General features: G+C 62.7%; 2 protein-coding genes across 5 annotated transcripts; one reads left to right on the top strand and one right to left on the bottom strand.

The window, feature by feature from the left end:
• Positions 1 to 5778: 5778 nt before the first annotated feature.
• On the bottom strand, positions 5779 to 9909 carry SNCB (synuclein beta). Its single transcript, XM_088522563.1, has 6 exons — positions 9817 to 9909; positions 9580 to 9707; positions 8001 to 8039; positions 7563 to 7681; positions 6674 to 6763; positions 5779 to 6519 (listed from the first exon to the last, which is right to left on the bottom strand). Exons 2-6 carry the CDS (start codon positions 9698 to 9700, stop codon positions 6487 to 6489), a joined length of 402 nt encoding a protein of 133 aa, XP_088378689.1. The 5' UTR covers positions 9701 to 9707; positions 9817 to 9909; the 3' UTR covers positions 5779 to 6486.
• EIF4E1B (eukaryotic translation initiation factor 4E family member 1B) lies at positions 7285 to 12784 on the top strand. 4 transcript variants are annotated; one of them, XM_088522561.1, is made up of 7 exons: positions 7285 to 7336; positions 11153 to 11241; positions 11362 to 11457; positions 11646 to 11709; positions 11980 to 12093; positions 12201 to 12340; positions 12614 to 12784. In XM_088522561.1, exons 1-7 carry the CDS (start codon positions 7289 to 7291, stop codon positions 12726 to 12728), a joined length of 666 nt encoding a protein of 221 aa, XP_088378687.1. In that variant the 5' UTR covers positions 7285 to 7288; the 3' UTR covers positions 12729 to 12784. The 4 variants fall into 4 exon arrangements, with proteins under 4 accessions (XP_088378687.1, XP_088378685.1, XP_088378688.1 ...); XM_088522562.1 differs by lacking the exon at positions 7285 to 7336 and adding an exon at positions 10967 to 11002; XM_088522559.1 differs by having other exon boundaries at positions 11980 to 12340.
• Positions 12785 to 15633: the final 2849 nt, after the last annotated feature.

Here is a 15633-nt window from a genome sequence, read left to right as displayed (position 1 = left end):
CCCCGCTCCTGCGCCCGGACAAGGACATGAGGGTCCTGCAGCTTCTGTGCCTCGGTGTTGCCATCAGCCGCCTGAGCCATCGACCAGAGCACCATGAGCACCCACGGGACGGCGTGGGACGGCCGGCCTCCGGAGAGGATGCGGTGCTGGTAGAGGGAAAGCAGAGGCAGAGCAGAGAGGAGCCTCCACGGCCGGGGCTGCCTTGGGGACATCTTCCCTAGACGCACCCAGCACGGGACTTGGGTGCAGCTGGTTACTCCGGGGTGCAGTCCGGGTGCTCCAGCTTCCCATGCAGCACGAGAGTAGCATGGCCACTCCTGTGGGCATCCCAACACCATTCGCTCACTGCAGGTGTAACATGCCCCAGACTGTTGTTTTGAGTCTGGGGGGGATCCAGCTCCCATCTCTGCACTGCCAGCCCCCCGGGCGCTCAGTGCTGGGGCTGTGCTCTCCCAGGGACTCTCTGAGCAAAGGCTGCCCAGAGGGACCGCTGGGGTTTCAGGGGCTGCGGTTACCTGAGGAGCAGGTCTAGCTGAATGGTTTTGGATCACCTCCTGCATCAAGACACTGCTCTTTCAGGAGAGCCAAACCTTCCCTGCATTTCCTCTGTGCCATTCACAGCAGGTGCTCTTCATTTTCTCTCTCCCTTTTCCCAGGGGCTCATTTCAGCAGCTTCATCAGTGCCGAGGAAATAAAAGCCCTGGCTGCAGTAGCAACAAATGTGCCATAGTGGGGGTAAGTGTGAGGGGAATGTGAAGTGGATGGGGCTTGGGATGCTACGACTCAGAGGAGCTTGGTGGAGGTTTTGGAAGCCGGGAGCACGGGAAGCGCAGAGCGTTTGCGGGGCTCGGGTGCGCGAGGGCCAGGCTGTGGCGCTGGGAGCCCAGCGCTCGCTCTTCATCAGTCTCTGTTCCCGGGTTGTCATGGATTCGGCTCTGCCTCGTGCCGTTTGCCACGGGGCCCCATCCTGCACTGCCTCAGGTGCTGCTCTGTGCAGGGAGCCACGTGGGGCTGGGCAGCCTGCGCGGGCAGCCCCCCACCTTCCCGGAGCACCAGCTGCCCCTTTGCCTGGGCTTGGCAGCACATTCATGAGCAGGGTGGTCACCACATCCCAGGGAGCTGGGCAGGACATCCAACAGCGCTGCGAGGTCTCCCTGAGATGTCCCTTTCGGTGGCACCATGGAGGGCGTGCGGATGGAGGCAGGGAAATGCACGCAGGCTCCTCCGCCTCCTTCTCCTTGCAGGCCTGCGGCTCACGCTCCATTTGCACAGCCCGTCCCCTCTGCGCGTGTCACCGTGATGCGCCCTGACAAGCGGGGAAAAGGCGTTTGTAACGAGTAACACTCGCCCTGCGCCTGTGAAAAGCAGCTCTGGGGAGGCAGAAGGGGCAGCGAGCTCCGATTTACGGCTCGGTGCACCCCCCTCCAGGGACAGGCTGAGGCGCCTGGCGGGGGGGATGCTCCTGCCGCCGCTGGGAGGGGTGGGCAAAGGCACCGCGAGCTCCCTTTGCAGGGCAGCGGGGATCCACAGCTGCCGGGATTAACGCCTGGGTGCGTCGGGCCAGGTCACAGCCTTGGGGACACCGAGGGGCTATGTCTGCACAAGTCAGAGCAGCTGCCGGGGGCCCTGTCTTGGCCTGGGGATTTTTCTTGGGGGCAAGTGATAACAACTGTGTTTTGCTGTTCTTGCATAGGCACAAGAGCTGGAGAAAATACTATGGCATTTTACCATGGAAATGACCAAGAGGGGGTTATGGGTGAGAGAGATTTCAGCCCTGCCCTGTAAGGCAGGGAGCGGAGGGTGGCCCAGGGGGTGCCCCTTGTGCGCTCGGCAGCTCCATGTGCAGCAGGGGCTGGTCCTGGCAGCGACCGCGAGCAACAGGGTCTGACCTGGGCATTGCCCTGCGTTCCTGCTGCCCCGTGCAGGGAGATGCGGAGCTTCCCCCAGCCCCCGTGTGCGGCAGAGAGCTCGGATGATGCTGGTCCCCAGGCGAGGGCTTCCGCGCTCGCTGCTTGCCTGGAAGGGTTGGGAAGGGACATTGCAAAGACCCTGCGCGAGTGCCGTGGGGTGGCCAGCTGTCTTTACAGACCCGGAGCATGTGGGTTTCAGGGAGTGCAAGGGAGGAGAGTGGTAAGGAGGTCTACTAATTTAGACTCATTGTAAGTCCCCAAATGAACGAACTAGGCAACCCAATTCTGACTGACCTTACCCCTACGTTAGCTCCAGGGAAGCAGCAGCGGGAGGGCAGCCCTGTCCCAAGGGGCTCTGCAAGTGGGCAGAGCCGGAGCCACCCTCCAAGAGCCCAGGATAACCTCCAGGGCCAGCCTGTTCCCAGCCCTCGGGGAGAGGAGGAGTCTCTGTTCTCTTCCCACAGCTGCAGTCCCTGGCCTTGGCTGCTGCAGGGTTCAGCTGGACGGGGCGGGCAGCCCAACGCCCCCAACAGCAGACTGGCCTTGCACTCTTCAGCACTGAAGGACTTCTGAATAACTGCTTTCCTCTGGCAGTGATAGACACAAGGAGATCCCACTGCTGGGGTAAAAAGGAGTAAATTCCAGCCAGTTCTGGTCAGTGCCACCCCAGCAGTGAAAGCAGGTGTTGCCTCTCATGGTCCTGACAAGCAGGAGATAATTCCAGACCAGAAAAGCTAATGCTGGTGCAGCAAGAGGAAGTTTTGTCTCTCTAGGTAGGCCTTATCCCAAAGCTTTAATATCCTCCCTTCTGGCAGGTGAAGCACAAGAATGCAGACTGCTTGCAGCTAACACCAGAGCAGGGGGAAGCTGGGAGCATCCCCTCACCAAGAGCCAAAGGTTTTAATGCCTGACAGAAGCTGGGGAGACCCCGCTTTGTCCTCAGTGCCATGTTTCAGGTAGGGGCTTATCAGTGTGTCCTGGAGCACAACCAGCCTGTGGAAATCTCCTGTCCCAATGCGTGTCATTGGTTTGAGCAAAGCAATTGAGGTCCTGATGGATTTTCCACCTCTACAAGGTTTGGGGTCGATGCACTGGCCCTGGATATCAGTAGTGGTAAATGGGCAATGTGCCCCATAGCTGACCCCCGTGCTGGGGTAAGCTCAGACACCTTGTACCAGATGAAACTTTATCTTTTGCCCTTCCCTTCCTGGTCCCACAGGGTCTATGTAATGGGAAAGCCCATCAGCGGCTCCCACGGGGCAGGTGACACTGAGGACTGCATCTCCAGCACGCACTGCATGGACACCCTCACCTGAGCCTGGGCTCCGCGGCAAGACCTTTGTGCTGCAGGTAAGTGTTCAGCCTGGCTGCAGGTCTGGGATCTTTAGCTTCCTTGCGATCTTCCTGCCCCTGCTTCCCAGGAGAGCTTTCCCAGCCAGCCCATGCCCGGGGAACACACAACACGTGTCCAAACGCAGCCTCCGTGGGTGCAGAGAGATGCGCCGTGGCAGCTGGCACTGCACATGCAGGTGGGATGCAGATTGCTCAGGAGGCTCCTAGGGTGCTGGTCCTGCCCTTGCCCTCTGCTCCAGGCCGGATTTCCTTCCCGCATCTGCTCCCAACTGCGGTGAAGTGCTTCCCCCTGCTGTATCTCCAGGATCTCCTGCTCTCAACTCTGATAACCGCTGCCCTCGCTATCTCTGAGCGACCATAGACATTGCAAACCTTGGCCAGTGGCATTCCCTGCATTTCCCTCTCTTTGGAGGGAGGAATAAGCCAGGCGCTGGGTGCTTGCTGCCTGCTCCCAGAGCTCTGCAGCTGGGCGATACTTTCCTCTGACTGCTCGCTCCCCAGCACAGCTCTCTGCACTGTGGAAGGAGGCTTTGCACCGCACGTGTACACAGAGCTGGTGCCCACAGTGTCCCAGGAATCATCTCATCTTTGCTCGTCCTTTCCCGAGGTCCCTCTGCTTTGCTGGTGTTGCAGAGGATGAGAAGGATGAAGTTCTTGGCTACTTATGTTTATAATTCTGCTTGGTTTGGGAGATGCTTTTGCAGTCTCAAGAACTGGCTTGGCTTTCAGGAGCTGCAGCAAGCCACCGAATGCTTTGGGACATGTGCTGCAAGATAGCTGTTCCTGTGAGAAGAGCCCAGCTACCTGCATAGCCCTTCCCTCTGCCGGTACCTCTGGAGCTGGTTGTGCCCACATGAGGTGACGGCCAGTTGCTCCGGTTGTACCTAGATGCTGTGTGGTACCCACCAAGGGGCTATGTTTCTCGCTGGGCCTGCTTGCTAAGTGAAAAGAACTCTTGGACCCTGAGCAAGGTGCAGTACATGGGATATCAAGTCAAGGTGCTCTGGAGGGGTAGCAGAAGGTAGAGCTGGGAGCCCAGGTCCCTTGGTGCCTCCTTTTCACGGCGCTGTGACTGTCTGAGAAGGTCTCACTCCTGCCAGGTCCCAGTCTCCCACCAAAACACTTGCCAGGGGCTGTCCTTCCAGCTCCACGGCTGGATGCAGCGGGAGACAAGGCAGGGACATGAGGTGGAAACTGTGTGTGCTTTCCCATAAGAGCGAGGAAGGGAGGTGGAGTCTTGCAGAGGCAGGGCCGTCTCTCTTTGCTAAAACTTGCTGAAGAACTAATACACTTACAGAACTCACTAAAGAATTGAAATTCTCCTTGAACTGAAGACTGGAAGGATGGCTGGCCCTAAAGGATGACCCTATCAGTCACGTCAGCTTGTTCCTAATGGTGTGAAGGACGGAGTTGAGCAGGGATCGACAACAGCATCTGACCAGCTCCTCTGGCCGGACTGCGATTGTCCCTTCCTTCCCTTACCTGGGATGCTGACCTAAGGCGGCTCCTTAAGGTTGAGGGCCTCCTGCATGTTCAGGGAGAAGAAATATGTTAGTGTTTGTCAACTCCTTGCAAGGCTGAGAGGCCCCTGTGTAGCCAGGGTGAAGAAATGCTGTAGCGTTTCATTGGGACAAGCAGTGTGCTCCATTTAGTTGTGCTAATTGCTAGTTGCTAATTGATAAGCCAATCCCCTATAACAATTGCACCAGTTAAAGCTGGATGTTATTATAATAAAGATCTTCCTCTGGTGAATAAAATCAACCCACTGCAGCAGGGTCAGGAGATGGCAGCCTGGTTTCCTGCACTGACTTGCAGAATCCATAGTGCCATCAGCTATAGCCCATGTCCTTCACGCCCATGTCCTTGAAGGAGGTTCTTGACAGATTTGCTGTCCCTAGCCCTGCTCCTCCCTAACCTGCTGCTATTGGGAGAGCCCAGCTTGGCCCCGTTTCACGCAGGGCCCTGCAGGAACCGCTGCAAGCAGCGGCAGAGCCGTGGCCGGGATTTGCAGGTGTCAGCAGGCCCGCGGTGCGCCCGTGCTGACCGTGCAGCCTCGCTCCTTGCCGACGATGCTGGAGAGCCAGCGTGGGCGGCGGATTTACCCTGACGTGCGTGGGGGCAGGCTCAGCACTGCCGCTCATCCCGGCCTGGGCCGCGGTGCGGCTGGAGCCGGCGGGGGACCCAGGCTGGGCTCATGGCACTGGAAGGGTCGTGCTCTAGGGTGGATGCAGGGCCCTTGCAGTGGGACCCTGCACCCCCTTTGCAAGCACAGCCTGTAGTGCTGGGGATGGAGCAGGGAGGAAGCAGTCCAGGACAGGTGGCATGGGGACACGTCCTGCGCCTGGCACTCAGTGAGCACCTGCAGCTGGGCCCTGGAGGACCGCACGTCCTGGGAGCATCCATGATGATGTGGCATCTCCACAAATACCAGTTCCCCCAGTCCCTATTTCCTCCCCGCAACGCAGCGTGCCAGGGCACTGCTGTCCCCAGAGACCCCTCAGCCAGGAGCAGGGGGTACAGACAAGAGTTGACTTTATTCACGGACAGGGGGGCAGCCGTGTCGCTGGCGGCCGCGCTCCTATTGCACATCGAGCGACAGGGTGGGGGATATCCATGCCACGTCACAACACAGCGTCAGCACTATGGGGTCTGGGGGGGCACGGGCACCACCACCGCCCAGCAGGCTGGGGGAGCAGGCCCGGGCACCCAGGGCTCATGAAGGCAAAAGACCTGTCCACCCATAAATATATATATGTATATAAAAAAATAGGAAAAGAAAAAAAAAAGAAAAACAAAGAAAAACCAAGTTCCACAATTACCAGAGCAGAACCACAAGGACACGCGTGCAAGCGAAATGTACAGCAGCCCGCGAGCGGGTGAACATGCTTTGTACAGACACACGCACCGGGACACAGCCGGGGCTTATGGCGCTGGGAAGGAGGCAGGGCGATAAACCCGGGCTTGCGGACACACGCGCCCACGCGCCGAGCCCCACGGGCAGCGCCCACGGCCCGGGCACGCGCCGGGGCTGGGGCGCGACGGGCTTCTCACGGCTAGACACGACACGGAGACACAGACACGGTCCCTTGGAACGGAACTGGAGGAAGAACTCGTGAGCGAACGGGGCAGGGGCGCCGCTGGGCCTCCCTGGTGCGTGGGGAGGAGCAGGGGGCCCCCGGCGGTTCGTTGTGCTGCTGGTGGAAGAGGCGAGGATGGGGGTCCATTATGCCTCTGGCTCGTATTCCTGGTATTCCTCCTGCGGGATTAGGAAAGGAAGAGTTTGCAAAGGGCCCGGAGGAAGGGCGCGGGCAGCCCAGCCAGGCTGCGCGCTGCGTGTGCCCAGGCGGGCCCCAGGCCTTGCTCCGCGTGCCACCCCGCGCGCCCTCCACAGTGCCACCCCGTCCGCTCACCTGCGGGGGCTCCTCGTAGCTCTCCCCCTCCGGCTCCAGCAGCGGCTCGACCAGCGGCTCTTCCACAGCCTCCTGGGCCACCTCCTCCGCCTGCGGAGAGCCGGGCGCTCAGTGCAGCACACGCAGCCCCCCGCGTGTCCCCTGTGTCACTCTCATGTGCCCTGCCACTGCCAGACTCCGGGGACCAAGGAGGGACCAGCAGCCCTGGAGGCCGCACACAGGGGACACTTGTGGGGGAACAGCAGCCATGGGGGGCCAGCAGCGCACCAAGGGGTGACCCTGGGGGGTGACAGGTGCCGGTGGAGCGGAGCCTGGGCACACGTGTCCTTGTGCTGCTCCCCGGCCACAGTCACGTGCTGGCCCCCATGGGCCACCCCAGGGGCTGGCAGACCCTTTGCATCCCTGTTGGGCCGGGGGGAGGCTCCAGCATCTGGGCAGGGACGGTGGTGCCAGGTGACGCCTCTCTGGGGCTGGCCAAGCGGCTGGCGAGAGGCAAGGGGGGCTGCCGATGCCCCCGCCGCCGCCACGCAGTGGCAGCGCCTGCTGTGGCCTCATTTCTTCGGCTGCTACTATTTTGGGCTAAGCTGGAAGCGAGCGGCTCATGGGGGCGGCGAGATGCGAACCCGCCGCCCCTCCCCGCTCCTCGGCGCCCACAGCTGTCAGGTCACCGCGCAGCGCGCCCGAGCGATGCGCCGCCACCGGCCCCCGCGCCGTGCGGGGCTGCACGCACGCACGCGGCCGCACGCACCCTGCGCCGCTCCGGCAGGGATGCTCCGGCCCCACGCGCGGCCGCACGGCTCCCTGCCGAGCCTGGGGACACGCCAGCCTCCCCGCAGTGCTGCAAGCCCCCCGGGGATGCGCCGGGCCCCCCTCCCGATGAATGGCTCACCTTCAGATCCGCAGGGAACTCCTCCTTCTTGACCAGCCCCGTGGCAGCCGCAATGTTGCCAGCGCCGGAGAAAGCCGCTTCGCCCAGCTGGGACGCCTGCTCCTTCGCCTTCTCGGCCACTACAAGAGCCGGGGACGAGCGTCAGCCAGGGACGCCCCACTGTGGCACTGCGGGGCAGGGGGGCCCTGGGGCCTGCAGAGCAGGATGGGGCCATTCCCTCCTCCTGCTGCTCCGCGGGAGGGGGCTGGGATGCGGCTCTGCAGCTGGGCACACAGTGTGAGCAGCAGCCACAAATCCTTTGTTGCGGCCCCAGTTATATAAGAGGCTTTAGCCGGGTGACATCACGGCCCCTCAATTAGCCTCTGATCTCGTTAGCGCAGCTGCCCACCCCAGGCCTGGGAATGCGGGGTGTCTCAGGGAGCTGGAGGGCAGCCGTACCTGAGGTGACGCCTTGCACCACACCTTGGGTTTTGCTCCCTAGGGGTAGAAAGAGAGAGAGAGAGAAAAAAAAAAGAAGAAAAAAAAGAGGTTAGAAGGGCCGGAGCGATGCCCCGGGGCCCGCGGCCTGGCCAGGCTGTGCCACACGTGGGGCAGCAACCTGCCCAGCCCCGAACAGGGCCCTGCGCTGCGTCAGGGCAGCCAGGGGTGCTGAGCTCCATGCAAGGCTCATCCGGACCCTGCTGCTCAGCAGTAGCCTCAGGGCCATGGGAAGCTCCGCAGGCAAAGTACAGCTGAGAGCCTGGGGGGCCACGAGGATGACCCAGCTCTGGGGCAGGGGAGCCGCGTGGCAGCCCGTGGCACCGCCGCGCACCACAGCGCCCTGGGGACCCGGTGTCGTGCCGATGGGCAGAGCACGTGCCGGCTGTGCCGCCGAGCAAGGCCTCCTCTGGGAACCGGGATCAATACCCCAAGGCGATGCCAGCACGGCGCGGACAGCGCTGCAGTCAGAGCAGCCTGGGGACCGGGTTCTGCCGCTGGCTGCACCTACTCGGCTCAGGACGCCTGGCGGGATGGGAGCAGGGCAAGGCAGGGACAGCAGTGGACAGAGCAGCTCCTGCAGGAGGGGGGTCCTAAGACTCTGCTTGAGCTTCCAGACCCCTCCCTGGGGCACAACCCCCTTGGTGGGATAAGTCCAGCTCCCTGCCAGCCCCCCGGGCACAGCTCCTGCACCCAGCTGGGCTGAGCCCCAGCACTCAGCATCACAGGAAGAGCTCTGGGTCCGAGCCCTCTGGCAGAGCTCACGTGCCCTCCAGCCAGGCTGGGCACTGTGGGACAGAGCTGGCCTGGAGCAGCCAGCCCTCCCGCTCCCTCCCTCTGGCTGCGAGCCACGGGCAGGCACCGGTGCTTTCCCCAGCCATGCTGGGCCTGCGCAGCCCGCTGGGGAGCCACCTCTCCCCTCCCATCAGTGTCTTCTAGGAAATGGCCACGAGTGGCAGGGCCAGGCAAGCCTTGGGCCCATGGGGGGGCAGCATGGAGAGAGGGTCCCCAGCTGCCTGCTCGCTGCAGGGGGGAGGCTGGCAGAGCTCTAGGTGCTCGGGCAGGGGTCATGGCACATACAGTCCAGCGCTTGGCCCCTCTGAGAGGACTGGCGCACAAATATGTCCCCAGCTCCTTCAAGATGCATATATCTCAGCACAATTGTCACTGTGCTGTGGAGAAACTACTAAAAGCAGAGCTTGGCCTCCAGCTCCCCTGTGCTTTTGTCCCCAGAGCATCCTCAGCAAGGAGCCATGGGGCACACAAGGTCAGAGCCCGGAGAGCTGGGTGGGGGAGTATCCACACAGAGAGGGTCCCAGCCCTGTACCAAGCTCCAAACCTTGCCATGCCCGCGGGTCTCCATCCTCCCCTGTGTGCAGGATGAGGGCAGAGGGTGCAAGTGCAGGGGGCAGGGAGCAAGCAGGGGAGTGCAGCGGAGCCCAGAGCAGCAGAGGCAGCAGGGGATGTGCAGAGGCAGGGACAAGCAAGGGCAGAGGCAGGGACAAGCAAGGACAGATGGAGGAAGGGGGCAGGCCCTTACCGACATAGAGGACCCCCTCCTTGGTCTTCTCGGCAGCCTCAGCCACCCCCTGCTTGGTCTTCTCGGCGGCGGCGACCACCCCCTCCTTGGCCTTGGACAAGCCCTTCATGAACACCTCCATGGCGGCTCTGTGGGGACAGGCCGCACGGCATCACCCCCGGCCCCCCCGCCGCCCCCCCCGGCCCGCGCATCCCCTGCCCCGCGCCCCCGGCCCCGCGCTGCGGCCGCGCTCCCGACCTGGCTCGGCGGCGGCGGGGACGGGCGGGGCTCGCGGCGGGCCGGGCCGGGCCGGGCCGGGCTGCGGCGGGGCGGGCTCAGTGCGGCTGTGCCGGAGCGCTGCGCTGCGCCGCGCTGCGCGGGGGGAACGCGCCGGGACGCGCCCGCCCCCCGCCGCGGGCGCCAGCGGCTCCGTGTCCCCCCCGCCACCTCCCCCCCCGGCGCGGCGCCACGCGGGGCCCTGGACCCGGGCGGGGGGCATCGCGGGCGGCTTCCCACGGGCACCGCTCTGCCCTGCTCCCGCCTCGACCTGTCCCCATCCCCCTGTAGCCTGCTCTGATCCTCCCCTCTGCCCCATTCCTTCCCTTCCCCATCTCCTTCCCATCATCACTGCATTCCTGTTCCCATCCCCTCAGATCCCATCATGATCCTTCCCCATATCCCATCCTTCCCCATCACATCCTGTTCTGTCCCCACCCCATTGCAAGCTATCCTAATCTCACCCCCTCCCCATATCCTATCCCTTCCACCATCACAGCCTGATCTCAACCCTGTGCCCGTCCCGTCCCATCCTGTTCTGATCTTGTCTAATCCCGATTCCCTCCCCTCCACATTATATCTCCTGCACGTTCCATCTCCTCCATATCCCATCCCTTCCCAGTCCCATCCCATGCCCATCCCATCCTGATCCTCCATCCTTGGGTACCATCCCACCTTGTTCCCACACCAACCATTTGCATTGCATCCTGATCCCACCCACTCCCTTTTCATCCCATTCTGTTTCCATTCCATCCCACCCTGTCTTCATCCCATTATGATGGCCAGCCCCTCTGCATCCCATTCCACCCCATCCCATTCCTGATCTGATCCCATTCTGCCCTCACCCCATGCTCCCCATCTCATTTTGATGCCATCCTGCTCTGCCTCCATAGCAACCCCGCCTCGCCCTATCTCTTACCATCCTTGTTCAGCCCCATCGCACACTGTCCCCATCTCACCCCCCTCTTCCCAGATCCATATCCATATCCATGCCTTTCCCCAGCAGCAGAGGAGCAGGTCCCATGTGTCCTCCCGGCTTGCTGCCCCTTCCCGGCAGGACAGGGCCAGGTGTGGTGGGGCTGGCCGCTCGTCCCGCCCGCCTGTGGGCCCTTAAGAATTGCTGGCAGCTGAGGGGCCTGTGCTGGCCACGATGGCTACAGGGGAGCAGGTGGGTTCCTGCCCTGTGTCCTGGGGGCTCCTGGCTGCAGAGCCTGTTTGGGGGCAGCTGGCAGGCTCTGGATGTCCTAGTGTCCATGTGTGCTGCCTGTTAGTCCTGAGGGAGGCTGGGGGGCTCCATGGGGCTGTTTATCCTTCCCAGAGGAGGCAAGAGGAGCAGAGGCGCCGGCGGGTTCAGCAGCAAGAGTTGCTCCTGGCCAAAAGCCTGGGCAAGCACCCACTGCAGAACAGGTACAGGGGCCTGGGCCAGATGGCTGGGGCTCAGCCACAGGGAAGGACTCCTGACATGAGGATGGGAGCTCTGGGGTGTCGGGTGGGGGTCTGGCATTGCTGACCTCCTTCCCTCCCCAGGTGGGCACTGTGGTTCTTTAAGAACGACAAGAGCAAGATGTGGCAGGCGAACCTGCGCCTTGTCACCAAGTTCAGCACCGTGGAGGACTTCTGGGCGTGAGTGTCTCGTGGGATGGGTGATGTGGCCCCTGGGGTAGCAATAAGGGATGTTGGGGCCTCTGCACCTTGCAGGGTGCTGCAGTGCTATGGGGAGAGCCCCACACTGAGGGGTGGGCTATAGTGGGGTGCCAGGGGTCTTAAGACACTCGTTCTCACCTGCTTGTCTTGTGTCTGATCTGGTGCAGCCTGTACAGTCACATCCAGCTCGCCAGCAAGCTCACATCGGGCTGTGACTACTCCCTCTTCAAGGTGGGACCCCCTGCGTGCTGCAGCTCCTTCTCTACTGGGAGAGACGGCACGATCCCTCCCTGCCACAGTCCCCATCCCTCACCACCCCTCTCCCCATGTCACTTGTTTGCCCGGGGAGATGCTCCCAGGTCCCTGCAGAGGTGGCCGAGGCTCACCAGGGTGCCCTGGCCATGATGCGGGAGGTCAAGCCTGGCTGAGTAGGGCTGTAGACCAGTAGCTGGCCCTGGCCATGTGCTCGGCAGGCCTGACTGCCATCCTGCCTGTCCCCAGGATGGGATCGAGCCCATGTGGGAGGACAGCCAGAACAAGCGTGGTGGGCGCTGGCTCATCACACTGGCCAAGCAGCAGAGGCACACGGAGCTGGACCGCTTCTGGCTGGAGACGGTGAGTGTGCCCTGCAGTGGGGCCAGGGTGATGGCATTTTCCCTTGGATGGCTCTCTGAGCTGTGGATGGCAGGGACCATCCTGGACTCCCCTTCTTCTCTGAGCAGCTGCTGTGCCTCATTGGGGAGATGTTCGATGAGTACAGCGATGAGGTGTGCGGGGCCGTCATCAACATCCGCGCCAAGGGTGACAAGATCGCCATCTGGACTCGCGAGGCAGAGAACCGTGAAGGGGTCACCCACATTGGGTAATGTGGCCTGCGCAGCTCTCTCCCCACAAAGATCATTTGGATCCTTGTTGGGCTGGAAGGGGAGTGGGGTCTTGGCAGGAGCCATCCCCTATGAGGGATGAGCTGCATAACAGTGGGGTCTTTTCTTCACCTTTTACCATGAGCTTGTTCTCCTCCATTGTCTCTAGTGGCTGATTAGGGCTGGTGTTGTGGGTGCCCTGACCCCCAGCAGGGAGAGGGCAGGGGCAAAGTGCCCCTGCCTGGCCCCTGCAGCCCCCCTCTCTCCTCCAGGCGTGTCTACAAGGAGCACCTGGGCCTGTCACCGAAGGTGGCTATTGGGTACCAGGCCCACGCGGACACGGCCACCAAGAGCGGCTCCCTCAACAAGAACAAGTTTGTGGTGTGACTGTGAGGGGAGCTGGGGACCCTGTGAAACCCTGCAATGAAATGGCTGCAGCTGAAGGTGGTTGCTGTGTCCTGGGGGTGCTGGTGCATGGGGGGAGGGCTTGCTCTGGCTTTGGGGGGTGCGGGGAAGCCTCATAAGAGGGTGGCCATGAGCTGTTCCGGAGCTGTCCTGCCACCCGAGTAGGGTGGGGAGCTGAGTTCCAGGCTTGGGTGACTGCCTGTCCTCATGCTGAGCATCTTGCTGCCGCAGCCCCGACACCTGGGCCCGCAGGGGCACCCTTGGGTGCAGAAGCCTCAGGATGGTCCCTGGGAGAATGACTGTCCTCCCCTGCTCCAAGCATGGTTCCATCCTGGGGCCCCTGAGCTGCGGTATGAGATGAGAGGGTGCAGGGTCCAGCTCCCCTGCATGGCTCCTCACTGGGCTCAGCCCCTGCGGCCCAGGGACTGCAGGACTCTGTGCTGAGGTTTGCACCAGCAAGGCCCATCCTAGGGCTGCTCTGGGCATCCTCGCAAGCGTCCAGGTTGCGCAGGAGGCCTGAGTGCTGCTGAGCTCAGGCTGCCTTCACGTGCACCCCCACCTCCTGCCTGGGGGGTGAGGAGGGGGCACTGCCAGGGCTTACAGCTCTGAGGGTTCACAGCTTCCAAACCAGCGGTGCGAGAGGCCCTTGTTCCCAACATGTCTAGCCCTGTGACTCTAACGCCCCGTTTAGCTGCTCCTTTCCTTCCATGGCCATCTTGATTGCAGTCCTGTGTCCTTTGATGTCCTTCCTGGGGGTCCTTGTCCTTGGACGCCTCAAGCTGCCCATTCCCTCTCCAAGCATGTGAGGATCTCCAGTCCCAGCACAAGGGTTTGTGTCCTGTTTTGACGTGTCATGTCCACCACAAGAGCCCTTCTTGTCCGGAGCATCTGCCAGTTAAGTGCCCCTCTGCTTCCCCCTTGCTGTCCTGGGCCTGCACTCAGTGCTGCTTCTGCTTGTTGCTGGCATGTGAGGTACTTGGGGCGCTGCCTCCATGCTGGGCCCTTGTGCAAGGGGGCAGTCACAAGCAAGGGGACAGTCACAGCTCCATCTCTGCTATTATGGTTGCTGGAGGCACCAAGCTGGTGCTGGGACCCTGCAGGCCCTCTTTGCCCTGGGCGATGCCCTGGGGGCTGTGCAGCCCCATGGGGCTGGCTGGGTGGCTGCCCTGGCTTCTGGGCTGCCCCAGCAGCCTCTGAGCCTCCCCAGGGTTCTGGGCCTGGTGTGACCCACAGCAGCTGGCGCAAGAGGGCCAGAGAAGGGAGGTGGGAGCAAGGTGGCACGAACAGTGTAGCAGCTTCTGTCCCCAAGTGCCCTCTGTAGCGACTGCTCAGAGGCTTGCCCCTATATGCACAACACACCAGCACTGTTTTCCCTTCTGCTGTGTGGGTCCTGGGATGGGGGACTGCACAGGCACCCACTGCATAGGCCCCAAAATGCCAGCAGCACCCGTGGGGCTGGCAGCCCACAGCCTGGCCTCTGCGCTGGGGGTGGCTGCCCCGCTGGGGACAGTGACCAGGGCAGTGGGTCCCGCTCCCCGCCGTGGGGTAGGGGCTGCAAAGCCTCCCCTGCCCAGGGCTCCGCGATGGCCCCGGGCGGGCAGGGGCTGTGGGGGCTGCAGCAGGGGGGCAGCGGGCGCAGGCCGAGCGCTCGCCTGCACTGGCGGCCGCTCGCCACGCGATGGTGCCGCTGGCCCGGCCTTGGCCGCCTCCGGCTCGGCGGAGCTGCTGCCGCAGCGGGTGCCGGAGCTGCCTCCACGCGTGTGCCCCTTGGCACACGGTACCAAGCCAACCGAGACGGAGCAGCAGCAGCGTTGGAGGTGCTGAGACCCCCCTCATTTATGCACCAGTAATTGTCCCTCGTTTGTGCCCCCAGCAGTGGCAGGGAGTGGGGCCTGCCAGCCCCTCTGCAGCCTGAACCCATCCCCATGCCCAGCACAGGCTCCCCACACCTCGGTGGGTGCCAAGGCCCCCCAGCCTCCCTGGGGGCTGTGCCTGACCCCTCGCCCCTGTGCCTGGGCAGCAAGGCTGCAAGGCCTGTCTGTATGGGCATGAGGAGGGGCTGTCCACAAGACAAATGCCCCCAGGCAAATGCCAACAGGGCAGCTGCCAGCTGTTCACCCTCCAAGTCTCCCGTTTTTCTTGGACTGGGTATTGGAAGGCCACGGGTGCAGGGTGGGGGGTCCATGGGTGCATGTAGGTGTGATGCTCTTGGGGGCTGTGGGTGGCCACAACCATCTGTCCTTGGGGGCTCTGGTTCCCTGGCATGCTGGGGGGCCAAGGTTACCTTGGCAGTGAGGGTGGCATGCTCTGCTGTATGCTGGCTCTGTTTATTGCCACTCACGCAAAGCCATAGCTGGGATTGCATTTGATCAGAAAAGTAATAGGAACCATTTATCTCCAGCAGCTTTATGGGCGCAGGGCAGCCTGCAGCTAGGTCAGGGGATGAAGAATGCCAGGGGGCACCTTCCCTTTGGGCACGCGATGCCCCCCATCCCCAGCCCTGCCCATGGTGTGGAGGGCCTGTGAGCTGGGAGACCCCAGAGCCCGCGCTGGTGCAGTGGTGCCAGGAGCTGCCTGGTGAACACAGTAGTGCCAGGGCTGCCCTGGCCTCTCTCCTGCCGGGCAGCCATCCCAGCTGGCAGCCAAGCTGGCAGCCCTGTCAGCAGTCATGATTAAAAATTAATACTAATCACCAGGGAGGAGTGGATGGCAACAGACATGGCGCTCCCTGCAGCAGGGGCTACAGCGGGGAACTGAGAGATCTGGGGGGGACAGAGATGCAGGGTCAGGGCACAGCAGGGATGGGAATGAGGGGCTGGCGGGCACAGTGGGGATGGGGTGATCACTCCACTGTGACTTGCTACTGCCTCTGCACCGGGTGCCCCAG

This window comes from Tinamus guttatus, unplaced genomic scaffold (assembly GCF_059628265.1).
Source record: "Tinamus guttatus ecotype Peru unplaced genomic scaffold, ASM5962826v1 Tinamus_guttatus_pri_ptg000155l, whole genome shotgun sequence".
NCBI lineage: Eukaryota > Metazoa > Chordata > Aves > Tinamiformes > Tinamidae > Tinamus > Tinamus guttatus.
Note: the sequence above shows the minus strand (reverse complement) of the source record. Positions and strands in the feature narration are given on the sequence as shown.